This window comes from Hordeum vulgare, chromosome 3H (assembly GCF_904849725.1).
Source record: "Hordeum vulgare subsp. vulgare chromosome 3H, MorexV3_pseudomolecules_assembly, whole genome shotgun sequence".
Lineage (NCBI taxonomy): Eukaryota > Viridiplantae > Streptophyta > Magnoliopsida > Poales > Poaceae > Hordeum > Hordeum vulgare.
The window spans coordinates 314,843,004-314,864,824 of NC_058520.1; the positions used below are offsets into that span (position 1 = coordinate 314,843,004).

The following is a 21,821-nucleotide window of genomic DNA, read 5'->3' on the forward strand; positions in this document are numbered from 1 at the left end:
TCAAGGATGACCTAGAGTTTCTTTTTAACGGGCTAGTGGCGAGTAGTTGCGTTTATTGCACTGTAGCCACTCGCATGAGGCTCTTTTAAGCTGATGTGAACTTTGTGAAGGGATTCTCCCCCCCCCCCCCCCCCCCTTCTTTCTATAAAATATGATATGCACAGTCGTGCATATTCTAGAAAAAAAAACATAGTCCATAGTCTTTCAAAATGGGTTGGTTATGAAAATCGAACGGTGGTGATAAATGCATGTTAGTTTATGCACGCATAATGTGCTTACAACTATCTCTCGTGTAGAGCACTATCAATTAACCTCACAAGATCCTCAGGTCCATGAATTTCACGCATCAAAAAATCAATGCGATTAACAACATTACAATCAGATTTCAAACAGGTCGCCGACAAACAGCCTTTCTGATTTAAACACCTCATTTCGTACAAAATTCTTTGCCCATTATGAATGTATTCATACACCTCGGACAATGTCATCCATAGCCTTCTGAAGCCGTCGTCTTTTAATATTTTTGTAACATCTGACATAGCACTCCGATTTCCTTCCGAGACAACACAAAGATTCTCAATACTGAAAGCCTCTGCAGAAATCATTTTAGATGCAACTTCCCGTATTTGCATAAGGTTATACACATAATGGTGAGTGGCTTCTGGTGAATTGTGTTTAGCATCCTCAGGCTCTTGGATATGGTAAAGCTCAATTACATTGGCCAAAACAAACCGTGTGAGAAAAATGAAGAAATCATAGAAGTTCATGCCTGAAAAGAATAAACCAACAGCATGTTAGCAGAGAAGGTAAACATGTCATTTGATTGTTCAGGTGATTAATCCACACATTAGAATCTTACCTGTATTTGCTGCCAAGTTACGTTGACAAAGCGCCTCAAAATTACCACATATATCGCGGATGTCTTCAATATACTCTTTTGCAACTTTGTAGTCTTCATGAAGTAAGTTCCACTGTGAATTTGTACTCTTTAGCAAGAATTTAATGTTAGTTTATGAAATGAACCTGACATATACATGTGTACTCACCACCCAATGAAGGTTGTAGCCATTGAACCAATTATGGTTGATAGATATAGTATCCTCCTGCAGTAAATGGGGAAGGAGAAAAAGAAATAAGCAGCTTGCAGTTCAACAATGTTGATTAGACAGCAATAGAATGTAAAACAGGAGGTGTAAGAATAGTACGAGTCACTGCATTGATATATTGTAAAGGTCACTCAGAGCAAGCTCCACCAATGTTACTGATACGTGCTCCAAAATGATGTCAATAAATTAGTTAATAAGAGCATATGGTCGTTCATGATGTGAATGGTCACACATTTCACCATTTTAATGTCACATGGGACAGATTTATATGGTTGAAGCTCTTTTGGTACAGGTTAAGAATATCACTTCAATCACGCACTCATGCACACAGATTAAGCCATACAATGTTTCGGCTAAGTACGTGTTTTAACTGACTCAAAGTTATAACAAGGAATAACTACATCAGTTCCAGCTATGCAGGGTGTATCCACGTCTAAAATAGGAGAATCGGAAATTCCCAAGTGTTGGATCAAAATGTGATGATATATACCAAGACAGATTGCTTACACTGGGTGACTGAAATGTAGAATTAAAAATAACTGCCCAACCCAAGGATGTGTCAACTGCTTTTAATGTTCAAATCTTAGCAACCCGGATCTGATCCAGCGATCAGGATTTCTACTTCTTGTACTCATATGCTTAAGGTTATTCTCATTTGCCATACAGATGTACTCCAATGAAGGGTATATATATCAACTTGTATAACACAGCAAGTTGGTAACGCTGAACCTTACAGATTAAATAAGAAATGCATAAACACTTGGTGAAGATGGAAACATTTACCAGATTATAGACTTGGTGGTACCACCCACTGGGCACAAAAATGATTTCATTCTGCTCTTGAATACACTCTATCCATTCAGCCTACAAAAGAATCTTAATATCATGAGTACACGCATGGTGGTTAGTACCAATACGTGCAGGGGGTGGGAGGTGGGGTACCTTATTGAATTCAGGAAACTGCTTTTCAGAAACATCTTCATTTATGTCATAAACCGATGATCGTAGGTTCCTACAAATTACTGATTGAGTAACAGTGCAAAGTATTTCGAGTAGAATAAATAGACAGCCCGGAGTTGACAAAATGACATCAAATGCCAAGGTAACCTCAATTGGCATATACTCCCTCCGTTCCTAAATATAAGACCTTTTAGAGATTGCACTATAAACTACATACGGATGTACATAGACATATTTTAGAGTATAGATTCATTCATTTTGCTCCGTATGTAGTCTCTAGTGGAATCCCTAAAAGGTCTTATATTTTGAAACGGAGGGAGTAGAAATCAATTACCAAGAAACTGTACTGACAAATTACGCCAACACAAATACCGAAAATCAATTCATTCTTCAAACAGGTTAGACAACAGATGCCATGAAATCCTGGAAATAGAAATGAGGTCATGTGCTTTAGAACTTAACATCTGTTAGGAAATATGCAACTTGTATTCCCATGAGGCCGTAGGCCAGTATATATACATGTACAGGTGCAGGACATATGCAGAAAACCCCTTATACAATGGGGTAAATACAAAAGGCTATATGACCATATATGTAGTTGATACGGAGCATCCCACGGACATCACCATGGCCTGAGCCCCTTTGCCAAGTGACACGTGCTACATCTACCTCATACATACAAAGGTGAATCTTCTCCTTTACACGTGTCAGCTTGTGCCCGAGGATGGTTTACTTGACACTCTTCTCGAAGGCATGCATAGGTATTGCCAGAGCTTCACGGTTGACGAGGAGGAGTGCCACCACATGCGTACGACTACACCATCCGCGAGGGAAGCTTGGAAGCGGAGAAGGAAGAAGAGCGTATGTGCTAGCGCTCGGATTACCGGTACAACCGGCCCACCACCGGCCAACTACCGGTCGTGCGGTACAACCGGGCCACCACCGCTCCACCTCGAGCCAACTCTCTATTGTCAATCGGTCAAGGCCGATACCGCCCCGGTTGTTCCAGTCCTAGCGGTATAACCGGTACAACCGGTCGGACAACCGGTACAACCGGCCTGCATGCGCGCATGGACGGGCCCATGTATCCCCCTCTCACTTACCCCTTCATGCCTAGGACTATATATACTCCTTCCCCTCCTCATTTCTAGGGTTAGCTTATGCATAGACATTGTTGAGCATAGCTCCATCTACTACCTCCTCCCATGGAGATGCCTCCATGTGAGAAGACCACGTAGTGGATGCCAAGGCCCCTTACGAGGGAAGATCCCTAGTGGATTCAAGTCCCCATCTCCCCACGGGATTTGGGATGAACTCTACCATGTATCTTACTTTCCCTTTGTTGTTATTGTACCCTTGTAGATCTTGTGTGTGGTGAGTCTAGTGGATGTGTGATTGGTCTTGTTCTTGAGTGTTTCCCTTGCGATTTCTACTCGTTCTTCCCTGTGTTCTTTGTGTTCTTTAGGAATCCCCCTCCAATTCGTGAAAGATCGACACCCACGGACGTGCCCCGTATAATATTGGTATCAAGAGCCACATTTCTCACGAAATTGGAGTCCCCCCTTCGTTTTGTAGCCTTAATTTTGTGTGTTTTCGTCCCAATTCGAAAATCCCCACCAAAAATAGCCATACCAAAAAATTTGTGATTTGTTGGTTCTTGTGAGATTTTGTTGATTTTGATCCATGAATTTCGTGTTTGGCAAGTAGATCTAGCTTCCCCACCACCTATTCCACCCTAATTTTTCTTTTTCCCCATCAATTTAGTCCCTAAATTTCGATTTAGTCCGCCCCCACCTTCTCCCCGTGCCCAGATCTAAGGATTTCCCGCTTTAGGAGCGGTACAACCACCCACCTCTAGGGTGCTCCAGGAGCGGTACAACCGCCCACCAAAGCGGTAGAACCACTAATCCACTTCCGACACCTCCAGGGCGCTCCAGGAGCGGTACAACCGCCCATACAAGCGATACCACCGCCCCTCCCAGTACCAGCCAAGGCTGATTCACTATTTTGACCATAACTTCTACTCCCGAACTCCGATTTGAGTGTTCTTTGGCTCGTTTTGAAGCTATCGACGTGTCCGACATCCTCATCTGGGTTTCACCACCATTTGACTCCATCCAATTTTTTGCATTTTGGCATCTGTGCCTAGGCCTCCACCATAACTTCCGCATAGTTTTCCCACCATAATCTTCCGCCAACATAACCCAATTTTATTTGAGATTTTGAGTTGTGGTTCCTGTTTCCTAAGGTGTTTCGGCTAATTAGGGACGGTTCTACATCGACAATGCTGCCACTCATCATCACACGGCCTCGACATTGACATCGGCCACTTCGCCTTTTGGCACCACAACCGTAAGCAAGGACGGTAACCTCGACGACATCATTGTCTATTTCCTTGCCATTGCTTTGATCGCTCCGAGCCTATTGCGTACCTTACCTATCGAGACTAGCGAGTTGAGAATTGACGGGCCACGTTACTTGTGCACCTTAGTGTTCATCTTATGTCGCATAGCTACATTTAGCGTGTAAACATCTTGTTATCTACATTGTGCCATAAGTCTCTCCCGTGCATATCCCACATACTTGTCTCATATATATTGGTTCGAGCATCAAGCATTGCCTATAAAAAAAGAGCAAAAGAAGGAAAAACTTGGTGCACAAGCGCGTATCTAGCCAATTTGAGCAATCGAGCTATTGTCTATCGAGTATCCGTGCAACAAGAGCTTTTCCAGGGTCTCGCATATTTTTGTGCTCATTCCTTGGTTGCGCGGATCCCACTTATCTATCCGTGTGTGTGTTCCTAGTGCCACCATAGCTATTGATCTATTTGCTTTGCATTGCAATTTTGTGAATCTTCCTCAACATTTTCGATATCTTGACTGACATTTTGCTTGAATTTTGTACCACTTGACCTAACCGAGCCACTCGATAAGCTTTACTTTGTAGGTGTGAGTGAACAAGTCCGGTACCAATTACACTATTCTCTCAAGTCACATTGAGTGAAACGGGATACATCCTCAACTTTGGGAAACGGTATTGGTATTGTTTATCTCATTTCCCACTAATATTTGCTCGAGTCTTGTGATGGCTAGGCAAAGCACATCTACTTCGGTCTACAACCACAACGACGAGTTTGATGCCATGAAGAAAACCATCGATGCCAAGATGGATGCTCAAATGGAGGAGCTCAAAGCCCTCATCAACAACCGCACGAGATCTTCATCATCTTCGAGAAGACGCTCAAGTGCACATGCTTCCGAACTACCATCTCCGGAAAGATCAAACCGGCATTGACACCATCGCCGACATGAAGAAATAACAACGCCGGCATCATGGCACCCAAGGACGAACATGCGTGAAGGTCACGAGCTCGACACCAACCACCGCTCGATGACTTCACCACCTACCTTGGCATCTTCACCAAGCGACTTCAAGGCATCTTCGTGTTTGGATATGCGGCATCTTCGCCGACAAGCACCTCAAGAGAAGCTTCCCAAGCTCAAGTCCGCAACTTCCACGAGCTACTACGACTTCGACATCGACTTCGAGATTCCATTCTATGGGACTCAACACCCCGAAGAGTACCTCGAGTGGGAGCGCAAGATGGACACCTACCTCAAGCTACTTCAAGTCCCTTCCGAAGATCAAGTGAAGTGCGCCACAAGAAACTTCCACGACTACGCGTCGACATGGTGGCTTCACACACCTTCGAAGAGCTTCGAGACGAGTTGGTCCAAGACGAAGAAATCAATGCGGCAAGAGTTTGTGCCTTCCACATACACGGAACATCTTCAACGCCACTTGGGGAACACCATACAAGGATCAAAGCCCCTCGACGAGTACTTCATGGAGATGAAGAAAGCCTTGCGACGAGCTGGAGTTGCCGACCCCATTTGGATGAAGTTCCACTTCATGATGGGATTGAACAACGACATTGCCAAGACTATCTTCACCAACACCTACAAGTCTCTCGATGACCTCTACTTTGGTGCTCTCAAGGCCAAGGCTACTCGACCCCGTGAACACTTCGCAACGATCAAGCTCAATGACCACGAGCATGAGGACGGTAGCACCAAGATGTCCAAGCCCGACGAGCTCCAAGACGGCGCTCCCAAGTCCGACTTCACCGCCATCCCTCTTTGTGGCATTGACTATGCCGAGTCTTCCACGACTCTTTTTGAAGACGGCGCGGCGACGACCACGACTATGGAGCCAATAAAGGAACATGCTGTGGAGGAGAGCGACAGGTGGCGAGCAAGGACTTGGGAGGCGAGAATGATGATGTGCCATCTTCGGCCTTCATCCACGGCGACGGTGACGACATAGTTGAGCATGGGATTTTCCCTTCGACCACGGCGGCGTTTGGATATGAGTTGAGAGACTTTTGCCACCATATTGAGAGTGAGAGTGACTTCACCACTAGCCCCATATATGTTGAGTTGCCACAATTCCCATGTGAGGAGAGCCACAACCCCCACCACTTGAGTGAGATGAGTGACTCCACCATATGTGAGAATGAGTGCAACTACCTAGAGGGAGGGAGTGAGCCACCACCACATAGAGCGAGTGAGGTAGTCGATCTGGCATGTGAGGCCATTTTGATTTCTAACAACTTAACCTCTACCTCTATTGTGTCTTCTCCTTTGGTGCTAGGTCCCATATACGATGACGCGTCGATCCTCGCTGACTTCGTCCTTCCTTTGGACAAGACGATGGCCATGGTGGAATATGATGCACCCCCCACATGTTTCCATCACGATGAAGACGACCACGAGTTGGTCTATGCCACCTCACCTACACCACATGAGTGGAAAGCAAAAGGTAAAATAGGTGAAGGTGATGCTCTTGTCACACTAGTGGACTATCGCGAGAATGATTGCTTGCATGATGATGACCCCCCTATTGCCATGTTTCATGATTATGCGACTTTCACATGTGAGGAATTACCCATTTATGATGAGTTTGACGATTCTCATGTGGCGTCTATTAGTTGTGATGCCATGTTGCATAGGATATCTTGTGAGAACTCTATAGGTCACATCATGTTTGACAATCCGCTTGACTTGTCATATGCTATGCATGAGATCACCCATATTGCGTCTTTGCAATCTCCTCGTAGTAACTATACATATGCCATTAAAATAAACCCAATTTGCACATATGGCATAGATGACAAGCCCATGATTATTGGCAGTTGTTTTTCTTGTGATGATATTGCCATGCTTCCTTTGCATCATTTGCGCAATTGTTCAACGCCATGCCATGACCTTCGAATTATGCTTCCGCTATTGAACATGAGGAGACCCCATAGTCCCCTCGTACATGTTAGGAGATTTTGATACATCCCATCCATTGCATGATCCCCACAATTGTGTGCACAATATGCTTTCCATTGATATGCATCATATGCTTGTGCTACATACCTGCTATAATTTGCGTCCCACTCATGTTGGGCATAATACCTATACCATGCATCAAATTTATTTGAGCATTCGATATTTTGTGCTCACGAACACAACCACATGCACATCCTAACGGATGATGTGTACATATACCACGCGCACACAATTTTTCCTTTGTCTTTGTTGTCTGTAGGTACTCATGAACACTCGTCAACCTCACAATCCCATGAGTTGACGAAAAGAGCACTTGACAGCAACGACGGTTTGGGATTTACCGGAATGTGCCTCCAACCATTCCCCTCGCGCAAGGACTACGTGCATCTCTTCTACATGGCTCTCACATGGTTATGGCTTATTGTCCATTACACATCTTATACCCATATTGCCATGTTCACTTTGCATGATATGCTCATTTCTATGCCCTTGCCATGCATTTTTTACCCATGCCTTGCATCTCACATGACACTTGATTCTCATATTTGTATGTGTATTTGCAAGCTTGGTGGAGATATTACTTGTCATTGCCATGTTTGCTTTGTGCCCCATGCCAATGATCAGGGGCGGGCCCACTTCAATTCATGGGTATTCAGTTGAATACCCATTATTTTTGCCAAGAAACTAGGTATATGTAGTGTATATATGGGTATGTATACAAGGAAACACGAAAGTGAGAGAATAAAACGTGCTTGCTGAGCATTCAGCCCAAAAACAAAGGCTTGCCCACCTCGCTATTCTCCCTCACAACCACGAGAAGGCCCATAGACCCAAATCGATTCCCTCTGCAGCGTATGCACGCAACCATCGTTACCTTGGCCAAGAGAAAAACGCATCGATCGAGACGAACTGACGCCTTCCTTGTGAGATCCTTCCCCAAGGTCGCGAGCCGCCAGGCCGAGGCGGCAGTCGGCCAGGTCTGTTTGCCATCGCTGGATCGCACGCGTGCACGACGGCACTGGCAGGCAGGCAGCAAGATGATGCATCTATCCAGATTCCAGCGGCATCCATCCGTCCCTCCCTCTGGTCCCGATCTCGGCAGTTTGTAGCACAGGAGCACACATTGGTCTTCAACTTCGAAGCCACATCCCACAGGTTTTACTATTCAAGGCCTAATTGCTAATTAGATATTTTCATATGTTTAACTATTCAAGGCCTAATTGCTAATTAGTAGATGTTTTCATACATCTGATACATTAATTCTCCGAATGTTAAAGGTGGACTCATTCCCAGCGTGACGATTCTTAGTTGAACTAAATTCATTTATCACTGCAGCCTGCAGGTGTCGTCTAATTTTCTTCTTGTCCTACTGTCCAGCAGGTTGCAAACTACGTGGGTCACATCAAAGTAAGTTAGTTTGACTAGTTGTCTTCCTATTTAATAACAGTGGAATTAGATTATTGTTTGCAGTAAGTTATGAATTGTTTGGACATGAAAATTTGCAATTTGCCATGTGAATTTGTAATGTGAGAATATTTATAAGTTGTGAATTTGTTCCGGTGAGCAATATTTATATAAATTAGTACTATGGAACTTGAGCATTTTTTATTCTCTTTCTAAAGCATGAGGAAGAATACTGGTACATCAATGTTAAAAACTTAAGAGTTTTTATATGTTGAACAATTTGAAGTCATCAACAATTATGTGAGTCCATTATATTATGCTATATTTTTTATGCAATATCCGACTTCCAGAAAATATTGCTGCGGTTATACACACCAAAACAAAGCGTTGGGCTTTTGAAAAACTGCCTTCAAAATTTTGAATACACAGTCTTCAAATCTTCGGCCCGCCCCTGCCAATGATGATACATTGATCATATCTTGTTTTCGTGCTTGCGACATGTCATGTGCATTGTCTATGCCAATTATTTGCTCACATGACATGATTGCCATGATTTCCTCTAGTATGTTGCATCTTCGCACAACTAGTTTGCACGGCATGATCAATATGCTTGCCTATGTTGCATCACCAATGATTCCTAATTGTTATTTCATGCGGTTGATGACAACCATTGCCATGCTTTGCATATGCTTGATATTGCTTATTGTCATATGTCTCCATGTGTTGCCTCTTTCATGCTAGATGATTTGCCATGTATTGAGTGCAACATTGCTTCTAATCCTGCTAATAAGATTGCCCCCATGGCTTTCTCTCATACTATTGGAGCTTTTGACATCTTTCATGTGAAGCATGTTTGTCTTCCTTCCTTGCACCATCTGCCTAGTGCCATGAATATTGCCATTGTTGCATCATATTATTCATGGTCTTGTGCTCCTACGGGTTATGTGCAAGAGAAGAGAACCATCATGATGGATGATGTGTTTGTCTACCATGCACATACATTCTTTGCTTTGTTGTGTGTATGTGTAGGATGCTTCGACTACATGTCAACCTCCACTTCACGTGAGTTGACGATTCAAGCTCTTGAGAGCAAGCCAGGCTACACCGACGCGTTTCCTCATCGCGCTTGCTTGCGCATCGGCATTGTGACGGACGCACAAGGTCACACTTTCCCAAGAGGACGGATCTTTCCCGAGGGGGAGGGGATGATAAGGAGCATCCCACGGACATCAGCATGGCAAGAGCCCCTTTGCCAAGTGACAAGTGCTACATCTACCTCATACATACAAAGGTGAATCTTCTCCTTTACACGTGTTAGCTTGTGCCCTTCGAGGATGGTATACTACTTGACACTCCTCTCGTGGGCATGCTTAGGTATTGCCGGAGCTTCACGGTTGACGAGGAGTGCCACCACCTACGTACGACTACACCATCCGCGAGGGAAGCTTGGAAGCGGAGAAGGAAGAAGAGTGTCTGTGCTAGCGCTCGGATTACCGGTACAACCGGCCCACCACCGGCCAACTACCGGTCGCGCGATACAACCGGGCCACCACCGCTCCACCTCCTGTCGACTCTCTGTTGTCAATCGGTTCAAGGCCGGTACCGCCCCGATTGTTCCGGTCCTAGCGGTATAACCGGTACAACCGGTCGGACAACGGGTACAACCAGCCTGCATGCACGCATGGACGGGCCCGAGGCCCATGTATCCCCCTCTCACTTACCCCTTCATGCCTAGGACTATATATACTCCTTCCTCTCCTCATTTCTAGGCTTAGCTTATGCATAGACATTGTTGATGTTAGAGCATATATCTCCATATGTGGTTTTGGTAATTGATGACAATTCCTATGGACTAATGGTTGCCTTAAGTTATATTTATAGGATTTGTCCATGGGCACTTCTTCAAGTCCATCTGTTGGGTTCAAGAAGTTTATATAATGACCAAGGTGGTATTCAAGGTATTATCCAAAGAATGGTCATAGAGACACAAGGTTGATCAAGATCGTCAGACAAAGAGTAAATCAAGATGATCAACACACAAAGCGTACAAGATGTACCGAGAGGGATCAAGTGATCCCATGGTATGGTAAGCAGTGTCCAGTACGTATTTGTGTACTAACCCATGGTCTTTGTGAGAGTTCTATGTGGGGGTTAGGTGTGTTTCCATGGGCTTGCGTCTAGAGGAAGATCTCATACAACCCATGAAGGATGACGTCAAGTGGTGGTCGTCATCAAGATTGTGGTGTGCAAGTTCAAGAGGATCAGCGCGAATATATCGTGCTTGAAGCTTGCCGTCCATTGTGGTGGCAATGGACTTGTGAAGATATGCTGAAGAGTGGCTCACCCATAGTAAGTATGGGGGAGCAATCAACTAGTCTTCATCAAGCCAACGCAATCAAGAAAGGTGGTCCATCTTGAGGAAGCAAAGATCATCATCATCTAGCTCAAGAGGACGAGGTGCAAGGTATAGGTTTGCCCTTGATAGGTTTTCTGTTTAGGATAGATTGATGTACTATCAAGGGGGGGCTCTCAAGTGAGTAGCTTGATCGTATCGTTCGTTGAGAGCTCAAACCATTTGCATCCTTGCATCATACTTCTTGGTTCTTGTTTGGTGTTTCTCTTTGTGAGTTTTAGAGCTTATGGTCATCTTCGTAACAAGCTCGAGTTCATCGAAAACGGAGTCCATATGCATCTACTATGATGTTTTCGATGTTAGAGTTTTTGCCGGTTCTTCATTCATAGAGGACTCACATCTCTATACCATTGGCATTTTCATATCTGCATGGTCTTAAGATTTCCAGTCGCTGTTTGGATAGCTCTTGTCGTCCTGAATCCAACAAGCTTGGGTTTGCTCGATTTGGAGCTCGTATGCGAAAGTTATGGCTGTTTCAGTGGCGAGCGGTAGTACCGCTGGACCTAGCGGTGGTACCGCTAGAGTTGGCAGTAGTACAGCTGGCGGTAGTACCGCTGGCCCAGCGGTAGTACCGCCCCTGGTCAGCGGTAGTACCGCTCCAAGATTTTAGTACCGTCATCTTTGCGGTTGTACTGCGTCGGACATTTTTGCGAAGACTTTCTTGGCGGTGCTTGGCCCGGTAGTATCTTTGCGCTACCATGGGCTCAGCGGTAGTACCACTGGAGGGTCAGCGGTAGTAACGCTGCAGCCAGCGGTAGTACCGCCGGAGGGTCAACGGTAGTACCGTTGGAGCCAGCGGTAGTACCGCTGGAGCCAGCGGTAGTACCGCTGGGCTCGGGCTGTAAGTGGGGGTAACGGTCTGATTCCTTCCCCCACTATATAAAGGGGGTCTTCTTCCCCCTTGGTCTGATCCATCCGTTGAGCTCTTGTTCTACCTCCATTGTTGACATTCTTAGAGCTTGCTAACTCTCAATCCTCCAATGATTCTTGCTTGTTCTTGAGGGAAAAGAGAGAGGAGATCTAGATCCACATCTCCACCAATCACTTTCTCCTCTTTGTGAGGGGAACCCCTTGGATCTAGATCTTGGAGTTCTTTGTGAGCTCGTTGTTCTTCCTCTCATATTTCTCCATAGCTTTCGTTGTTGTGGAGGGATTTGAGTGTGAGGGACTTGACCACTTCGTGTGTTCTTGCCATTGCATTAGTTGCATCGGTTTGAGTTCTCCACGGTGATACGTGGAAGTGAGAAGTTGAGAAGCTTACTACCATTGGTACTTAGTACCCTAGATATTGTTCTTCGTGGATGCTTTGGCATCCTAGAAGCTTGGTGGTGTCTCGGAGCTCAATCATTGTGGTGTGAAGCTCCGGGAAAGCGTCGGGGTCTCCAATTAGGTTGTGGAGATTGCCCCGAGCAATTTGTACGGGTACCGGTAACCGCCCCCAAGGGTTGCCACGTGTACGGGTTCGGTGACCGCCCCCAAGGTTTGCCATTTGTACGGGTTCGGTGACCGCCCTCAAAGGTCCCTTAGTGGAAGCACGGCATCTTGCATTGTGCGAGGGCGTGAGGAGATTACGGTGGCCTTAGTGGCATCTTGGGGAGCATTGTGCCTCCACACCGCTCCAACGGAGATTAGCATCCGCAAGGGTTTGAACTTCGGGATACACCTTAGTGGCATCTTGGGGAGCATTGTGCCTCCACACCGCTCCAACGGAGATTAGCATCCGCAAGGGTTTGAACTTCGGGATACATCATCGTCTCCCCGTGCCTCGGTTATCTCTTACCCGAACCCTTTACTTATGCACTTTACTTTGTGATAGACATATTGTTCTTTGTAATATATCTTGCTATCACTTAGTTGTTTATCTTGCTTAGCATAAGTTGTTGGTGCACATAGGTGAGCCTAGTTGTTTGTAGGTTTTCTGCTTGACATATTAAACGTTAGTTTTATTCCGCATTTGTTCAAGCCTAAACCTTAATTATTTTAAAGCACCTATTCACCCCCCCTCCCTCTAGGCGACATCCATGTCCTTTCAGTTGAGCATAGCTCCATCTAGTGCTTCCTCCCATGGAGATGCCTCCATGTGAGAAGACCACATAGTGGATGCCAAGGCCCCTTACGAGGGAAGATCCCTAGTGGATTCAAGGCCCCATCTCCCCACAGGATTTGGGATGAACTCTACCATGTATCTTACTTTCCCTTTGTTGTTCTTGTACCCTTGTAGATCTTATGTGTGGTGAGTCTAGTGGATGTGTGATTGGCCTTGTACTTGAGTGTTTCCCTTGTGATTTCTCCTCGTTCTTCCCCGTGTTCTTTGTGTTCTTTAGGAATAACCCTCCAATTTGTGAAAGATCAACACCCACGGGCGTGCCCCGTATCAGTAGTACTCTAAGAGCATCTGTAGCAGACCCTTTAAAACAAGGGAAACTGTAAAATGCCGGTGATTATAATGGTTTGGCCCCTATTTTACAGTGGCCAGCAAACACACACACACACCCTAGCAGTATACCTACGGGTTCGCGGTTCGGATGTGGGGCGAAACCCTATCCGCGCGCTGTCGCGGATCCCCAATCTCTCACTTGATTTCTCGCCGCCAGCGAGCTCAATCCCCTCCCCCTCAAAATGTGGCGTGGAAGTTGGTCGGCAGGCAGTGGCGGCGACCCCGAGCGGCAGCTTTGCTGGCATCCGACGCCGCGCGGAAGTGGGCCACGCGCAAGTACACCAACCAAGGCATGTAGCCGCCGCAGTCGCTCTTCCGCCGCGAGATGGAGGAGTACGATCGCAGGCAGGCGTGGTTGTACTCCGGCGCAGGCAGCTCCTCCGTCGGGGGGTCGAGCTCCCACATGGTGACTCCGGTTAAAAGGGAGCCGGCGGAGCTCCCGCCGCTCCGCGCATTGAAAAGAGAGCCGGAGGCGGATGCGGAGCTAGAGCGACGGGCCGGAGGATTTCCTCCCCCCGGTTGAGGCGGACGCCATTGAGGCCGCAATCCTCGTGCGCAGTGCTTGGGAGGAGGAGGAGGCGCAACGCCGCCATCGCCGGGTCGACGACCTCGACAGCGTCCTCCTGGAGCAGGGGCTCGTGAATGCGCAACAGTTCGACGACAAGTTGGTTGCATGGCGCCGTGAAGCCGAGGCAAAGGACGCCATCTACATCGACCTCGACTCCTCCGACGAGGAGGACTGGGGATGTCCGCCGCTGCAACGTCGCCGCAGCACCTGGATGGCTCCGGTGAGCGAAATTTTGCCAGTAAGGTTTATGGTGGCTCCGCCGCTCTTTCTATGTATTTTGTAGAACTATGAATGATGATCAAAGAAGTATGTATGACGATCAACTATGGGAATGAAGTAGTTTGATTTCTCGCACCAAGTTTGATTTTCAAAATTTATAGGTTAATTTACAGTTTCTGATCTGCCGCAGCTCTTTTCGACCCGTATTAGAGGCATGCCACGAACTGGTAACGCGGTATACGGGTCCACGATATAAGGGGTCTGCTAGAGATGCTCTAACACCCCCCTCCCTCCCTCAAACTCATGGTGGATAACCAACACTAAGTTTGGAGAGATAAAAGCATCCTGGGCTCTAGTCTGGGCCTTCATAAAGAAATCCGCCAACTGTAACTTGGAAGGCACATACTGAAGAGCAGTAACCTGATCCTGCACACCAGCACGCACATAAAAAGCATCAATACCAATATGCTTGGTGAGGTCATGCTTCATAGGATCGTGCGCAATGCTAATAGCACTTATACTGTCAGACAGTAGAAGAGTAGGTGTAATGACAGAAACATCAAACTCCTGAAGTAACCACTGTAACAAGTCACCTCTGCCGTCAAAAGAGCCATAGCTCGCAACTCAGCCTCTGCACTCGAACGGGAAACTGCGGTATGTTTCTTCGTCTTCCAGGCAATGAGAGAACCACCAAGAAAAACACAGTAAGCAGAAAGTCAACAACGATCCGAGGGATCACTAGCCCACGTACCATCTGAATAGGCCTGAAGTTGTAATGAACTAGAGCGAGGAAAGAACAAACTATGAGAGATCGTGCTACAAAGATACCGGAGAACACGAAGGAGGTGACTGTAGTGAACCGAAGTGGAAGCGGAGACGAACTGACTCAGAATATGACCTGGATAAGAGATATTTAGACGAGTGACAGCTAGATAGACAAGGCTCCCAACAAGAAGACGGTAACACGTTGGATTAGACAAGGGACCACCATCAGTATCACGGAGGTGAACATTGAGCTCCATGGGAGTCTCAATAGTGCGGACATCAATAAGAACAGCACGAGCAAGAAGATCCTGGATATACTTTTCCTGGGAAATAAAAAGCCATCAGAGGTAGAAGAGACCTCAATCCTAAGAAAGTAGCGAATAGGGCCAAGATCAGACATAAGAAACTGCTCATTAAGACGTGCCTTCACAAATGCAATATACTCGAGGTCATCACCAGTGATGATCATGTCATCAACATAGAGAAGAAGAGTCCGACCACGAGCTGAAAGGTGAATAAACAACGCTGAATCATGAACACTCCCTGAAAAGCCAGCAGCAGTCACCACAGAGGCAAAACGCTCGAACCAGGCGTGAGGGGCTTGCCTAAGGCCATAGAGAGAGCGACGAAGACGACAGACCATGTCATCAGGAACAGAATACCCAGGTGGTGGTTGCATGTAAACCTCCTAACACAACTCACCATTAAGAAAGGCATTCTTAATATCAAGCTGAGATACAGACCAGTGGCGAACAGAGGCCACGGCAAGAAGTGTGCAAACAGCGGTCATATGGGCCACATGAGCAAAAGTCTCATAATAATCACAACCATGCTCCTTGTAAAAGCCACGAGCCACAAGACGAGCTTTGTAACGTTCAAGAGAACCATCGAACGAGTCTTAACGTTGTAGACTCACTTACAAGTGATGGGACAAACACCGGGAGGAAGAGAAACAAGATCCCATGTGACGGTACATTCAAGAGCAGCAAGCTCCTCTGCCATCGCAAACTGCCATTCAGGATGAACAGCTTGACGGTAAGAAGTCGGCTCAAGAACAGCAGCACCAGCGCTTGGAAAACCAACGCGATCAACAGGCGGAAGCCGACGAGGACGCAAGCCATAACTAGGCTGAGATTGGCACATCACTAGACGCGTCCACAACACGTGGACGACGAGTATGATACTGAGAAAAAGATGGAAGAAGACACGAGGGATCTCTAGAATAGGCGAAGGTGGCGAAAAAGACATCAGAGATGAAGGTGCAGAATCCTGTGACAAGCGGGGTGAGGAAACCATGGGAGATGGTGGCATCGGATCTGCAACAGTCGGAGAAGCGGGGGTAGTAGGACGGACGGGCAAGGGCTCAACGGGAGTGATAGGTGTGTCAGAAAAAGTGAGGAAAGATATATCCTCCACTGAAAAGGTCGAGGAAGATGAAGGCGTGTAGAAGGGACGAGACTCACTAAAAGTCACATTCCAAGAAATACGCATCCGACGACCGACAGGATCCCAACAACGATAGCCCTTATGCTCGTCACTATAACCTAAGAAGACACGCTCAACAGACTGAGCGGACAGTTTGGTGCGTTCAAGAGGGGCAAAAAGAACATAGCAAACACAACCAAACAAATGAAACGCCGAGTAATCAAGAGAACGATCAAAGAGACGCTCAAAAGGATACACCCATACCTTCGCATAGAGCCAACAAATTCATAATTTGTAACGTTGCTGATCAGAGACAACTCAACCAAGTAAAGAGTGAGTTGCCATCATCGCACTATGTAGCATCACAGAACACAGAAAAAAAATTGGAGTCACTAGTATTTCTACTTCCAAGTTAATCAGTTAACGAGGAGCAGGGTCCAGGTGTATGTAGTGAATCAGTTCTCCTCTTATTGCCAGCTCGAAATCCCAAGGAGGTTATGTGTTCTGTTAATGTCTGATGCTAATTCCATGTCCGATTAGCCCCATAGAATAATTTTATTTTTTTGCCCCATATATAGAATATAATTCATAGGGAGTACCCAAGCTAAAATTACCTATCAAATATAAGATGACTCTGCGATGGTGCCAGAAAGAGCCATAGTTTTCTCCCACACACATTTGCTGACCAGCTGTATGAGCAAAAAACATCAGCATGAAGAGGAGTCCAAGTTCCTAAACATCAAATCACAGTTATAATTATGAGTGATGATACATTCAGCTGTAACATAGGATAGCTTACAGAAGAACAGAATCCCAATTCCGTGAATCACAGAGTAGAGCAGGATTTAAAAAAAACAATAGAAGTTACCTTTTGCTCCAATGTAAACAAATCGATAGTCAGCACAGTTTACTTCATTTTTGTGGTTGGCAATGTCAGAATCTCTATGCATGGGATGACTGTCAAGATACATGTTGAGCCAATCATCGACGAAGAACGGTGGTGTAGTGTATGCGACATAATCAGGGTACTCCTGGAAGATCAAGACAAGATGCAATATAACCACAAAGAGCAGAAGATGAAACGTCAGCTTCAAGCAGAAAAGGGTTGCATGAATTCAACTGTTTGAGATAGCAGAGAGCTGGATCTTAATCTTATAAGCAGCCATATGCACACACCATCCAAAAAAAGGCATTGCAATAATGCAATCTAGTCTAAACAACTACCAAATCAGTAGACAATTTGGTATCGGAAACAGTGTTACAGTTCAGCACATAAAACATGGCAGCAAAAGGGCGATTTTAAATCCGAACAAGTGTTAATGTGTTATGCTGGAGATGACTGCTAATCACTGGCAACTCAAACAAATAGTGACACAAATTCTAGTTTGTCACCCTGCTAATATTTTTGCACAACTATTGCAGTATCAATCCCACCATGGCTTTGATGTCATTGATTTTAGGCAGTCATAGTAATAATACACTATGAACATAAGATGTTTGAACAAGAAGTGAAGAAATTCATATAATAACTTAATGTTAACGGCTTTTATAGGTATCAGTGATTAATGAGGGTACCGTAAATTGAATACTCCCTCCATATACTTTTATAAGATCGTTTAGATCACTCAGATGGTGATCTAAATGGTCTTATAGAAGTTTACAGATGGAGTAGCAAATGGGCGTAGAGAGCAGAGCATACTCTGGAATCAGGACATACTTTAACAAAATGCCAATCCTTCAGATAAAGCGAGGAAGCTTCACAATGACCGCTGTTTGAACCGGTATTCGAATTCCTAACCCAATGGTCCACGAATTCCTGCATGGACATCTCCAGCCGCTTGTGGTCCGTGTACTCTCTGGCGGAACAGTCGGCAACCTGCGAAATCAACAACGCTGGTATAAATCTAAAATGATTCATCTAGCTAGTGGAACGAGGGGTTGGGCAGGAGGGGTAAGTCAGCCAGTGGGTGCCTGAACGCGAGGGGAGGAGAAGTTTTGCGCGAAAAAGGGGAGGTTGGGGCGGCGGCGGTCGTCGGGGCCGGCCAATGTCCAGTCCTCGCAGGATGACCAGGAGGAGGTGAGGCCCGTGAGGAGGACGGGGAGGTTCGGCTTCATGAAGCGGTCGACGAACTCGGGGTATGTCAGCGACTGCCCTTCGAGCCTCTCTACCTTCCCCACCACCTTCACCCGCCTGCCGGCGCCACCGCCGTCCATCTGGTCCATCGAGGAAGCGCAGACCTCGCGAGGTGAGTTCGGTCTGTGGGAGTTCCTTCTCCTCCTAGCTAGAGCCCTGCCCTGCGGGTTACGGTATGACCTGCTCTGCTTGCCACCGCCCGGCCACTTGAGGGACACCCCGTTTTGCCTGGGCTAATTTTTTTCTTAATATTGCATTTTTTATTATTCTTTTTGAAAAATAATGCATCGATTTGAAAATTTTCAAAAATATGCCTGCGTCGGCCATCCTCTAGCCGATTGGAGGCTGTCGGCTTTGGTGCGGCCGACAGGAGGCAGTCGGCCGGGCCTAGGCCGATTAGTGGCTCTCGGCCACGTGGGAGCCGACTAGTGGCCAGGCCACTGCCTGTCGCCCTTGGGGAAGCCGATATGGCTATCGGCCTAGGAGTGGCCGACTAGTGGCCACGACCCAGCCCGAGCCCGCCCCTTCCCCCCTCTCCTGGTTCCTCCTTCCTCTTTCTTCCTTCTCCCTTCTCCCATTCTACCTTATCTCCTTTCTCTCTTTCTTCTCCTTCCTTCTCCCCCACACAAAAAATCTTCCATTTCCATGTTTTGAACCATATTTTTATTGTGTAACGAGGAGGGCATCCAAACTATCCGTCTTATTTGTTTGAACGGTACCACGACCATAGTGCAAACATAACGTCACTAAATCAGACATCTCTCCTGACCTAACATATTATTCAACAAGGAAAAAAATTAGAAGAACGACAAACCGAAATATATTTTCCAAATCTATCGGAGAACCTAAAAATAATTAAACTACTTCATTAACTAAATTAAATTTATACCAATCTACGGACCACCTAAAACTAGTTAAACAACTAAATTTATATTAATCTACCGGAGCACCTAAAACTAGTTAAACAACTAAATTTATACTAATCTACCGGACCACCTAAAACTAGTTAAACAACTAAATTTATACTAATCTACTGGAGCACATAAAAGTTTATAAACTACTTAATACACTAATCTACAAAAATATTTTACCCTTGAAGCGTGCGCAGAAACGATGAACGACGAACGACTCTTGACGAACACCGAGAATAATCCCACACCACCACCTCCAACTCCACCAAAACAACCAACTTCACCCACACCACCACCACCACCACCACTACAACCTCCACCACCACCATCAAAAATAGCTTCAAAACAAGCACCACAAACTACCCCATCGCGAGTGAGACGGATAGTTTGGATGCCCTCCTCCTTACACAATAAATGTACGGTTCAAAACGTGGAAATGAAAGATTTTTTGTGGCAGGGGAGAAGGAAGGAGGAGAAAGAGAGAAAGGAGATAAGGGAGAATGGGAGAAGGGAGAAGGAAGAAAGAGGAAGGAGGAAGAAGGAGAGGGGGAAGGGGCTGCATCGGGCTGGCTAGTGGCCACTAGTCGGCCACGCCTAGGCCGATAACTTTATCGCCTTCGCGAGGGCCGACAGGGCAATCGACGTGGCCTGGCCACTAGTCGGCCGCCACGTGGCCGAGAGCCACTAATCGGCCGGGCCTAGGCCGACTGGCTTCTTGTCGGACACGCCAGAGCCGACAGCCTCCACTCGGCTTCGTAGTGGCCGAGGCAGGCCTATTTTTGAAAATTTTCAAATCGATGCATTATTTTTCAAAAAGAATAAAAAAATGCAATATTAAAAAAATAGCTTTGCCTGGGACCTCCTATTCAGCGCGTTCAGCGCTCCCGAATCAAATCGGCGCTCACTGTGGCGCCCTAGTGGGCTGGCCCACGAAAACGCAGCAGCAGCGAAAAATGTAAGAGCAGTTTTTGTTGCATCGTGGAGTCGAACTCGCGATGTTTCATAGTATCGCTACTCCCTCCGTTCCTAAATATATAAGACTTTTAAGAGATTTCACTAGGAGTCTACATACGAAGAAAAATGAATGAATCTATACTTTATAGTATGTCTATATACATCCGTATGTAGTCCATTAGTGGAACCTCTAGAAAGACTTATATTTAGGAACGGATGGAGTAGATATTTATGGGCAATTGCGGCCGTGCTGGTCCTGCCGGTCCAAAATTTAGAAGTTCGCAGATTTTAAAAAGTTCACGAATTTGTTTCCGAAAAATAATGTGCACGTATTCAAGTAAGCTCACAAAAATTGAAAAAGTTCACTAATTCAAGAAAAAAAAACATAAATTTGAAAAAGTTCATGGGATTTGAAAAAGCCCATTAATTTCAGAAAAGTTAGTGAATTTGAAAAAGTTCATGAGTTCGAAAAAACTTCACAGATTGAAAAAGTTCATGAAAATTTAGAAAAAAGTTCAAGACATTCATAATAGTTCAAGAAAAATATAAAAATCATAAATTTTCAAAAAAAATCATCAATTTTCATAAAAAAGTTCATGAATTTTTAAAAAAGTTTACAAATTTTGAAAAAAGTTCACGGTTTTTAAAAAGGTTCTTTGATTTTGATAAAAAGTTCATCAAATTAGAAAAGAGTTCACCAAATTTGGAAAGGTGATCCAACAACTTTGAAAAAAAGTTCATCGATTTTCATAAAAAGTTCATGAATTTTGAAAAAAAGTTCATAAATTTTGGAAAAAGTTCACGATTTTTGAAAAAGTTTCTTTGATTTTGATAAAAGTTCATCGAATTAGAAAAGAGTTCACCAAATTTAGAAAAGTGATTCAACAACTTTGAAAAAAGTTCATTGAATTTGAAAAAAACGTACATAAAAATCCGGTGAACTTTTCAGAGATTTATATAAAATAATAATAAAAATTAAATGGAAAACAAAAAGGAAAAGGCAAACCAAGAAGAAAAAATAAACGAGAAAAACGGAATGAATGAACAAAACAAGGAAGAAGATCTAAGTTATCACATATGTGAAGCGGCGGGTGTGGTGGTCATCGCGTGGTGAACAGAATCGTGGAGCGCGGGTACGAATCCTCCTACACGCATAGTTTTTACGTCGGCTTATTAAACGAAAAAGGTA

At 45.3% G+C, this 21,821-nt stretch overlaps 1 protein-coding gene across 1 annotated transcript; it reads right to left on the minus strand.

The window, feature by feature from the left end:
* Positions 1-202: 202 nt before the first annotated feature.
* On the minus strand, positions 203-18,952 carry LOC123443727 (2-oxoglutarate and iron-dependent oxygenase JMJD4). Its single transcript, XM_045120232.1, has 9 exons — positions 18,605-18,952; positions 18,351-18,509; positions 17,502-17,664; positions 17,248-17,365; positions 2,049-2,118; positions 1,890-1,970; positions 1,047-1,103; positions 860-971; positions 203-769 (listed from the first exon to the last, which is right to left on the minus strand). The coding sequence occupies exons 1-9, from the start codon at positions 18,854-18,856 to the stop codon at positions 282-284; spliced, it is 1,500 nt and encodes a 499-aa protein (XP_044976167.1). The 5' UTR covers positions 18,857-18,952; the 3' UTR covers positions 203-281.
* Between the last annotated feature and the right edge of the window lie 2,869 nt (positions 18,953-21,821).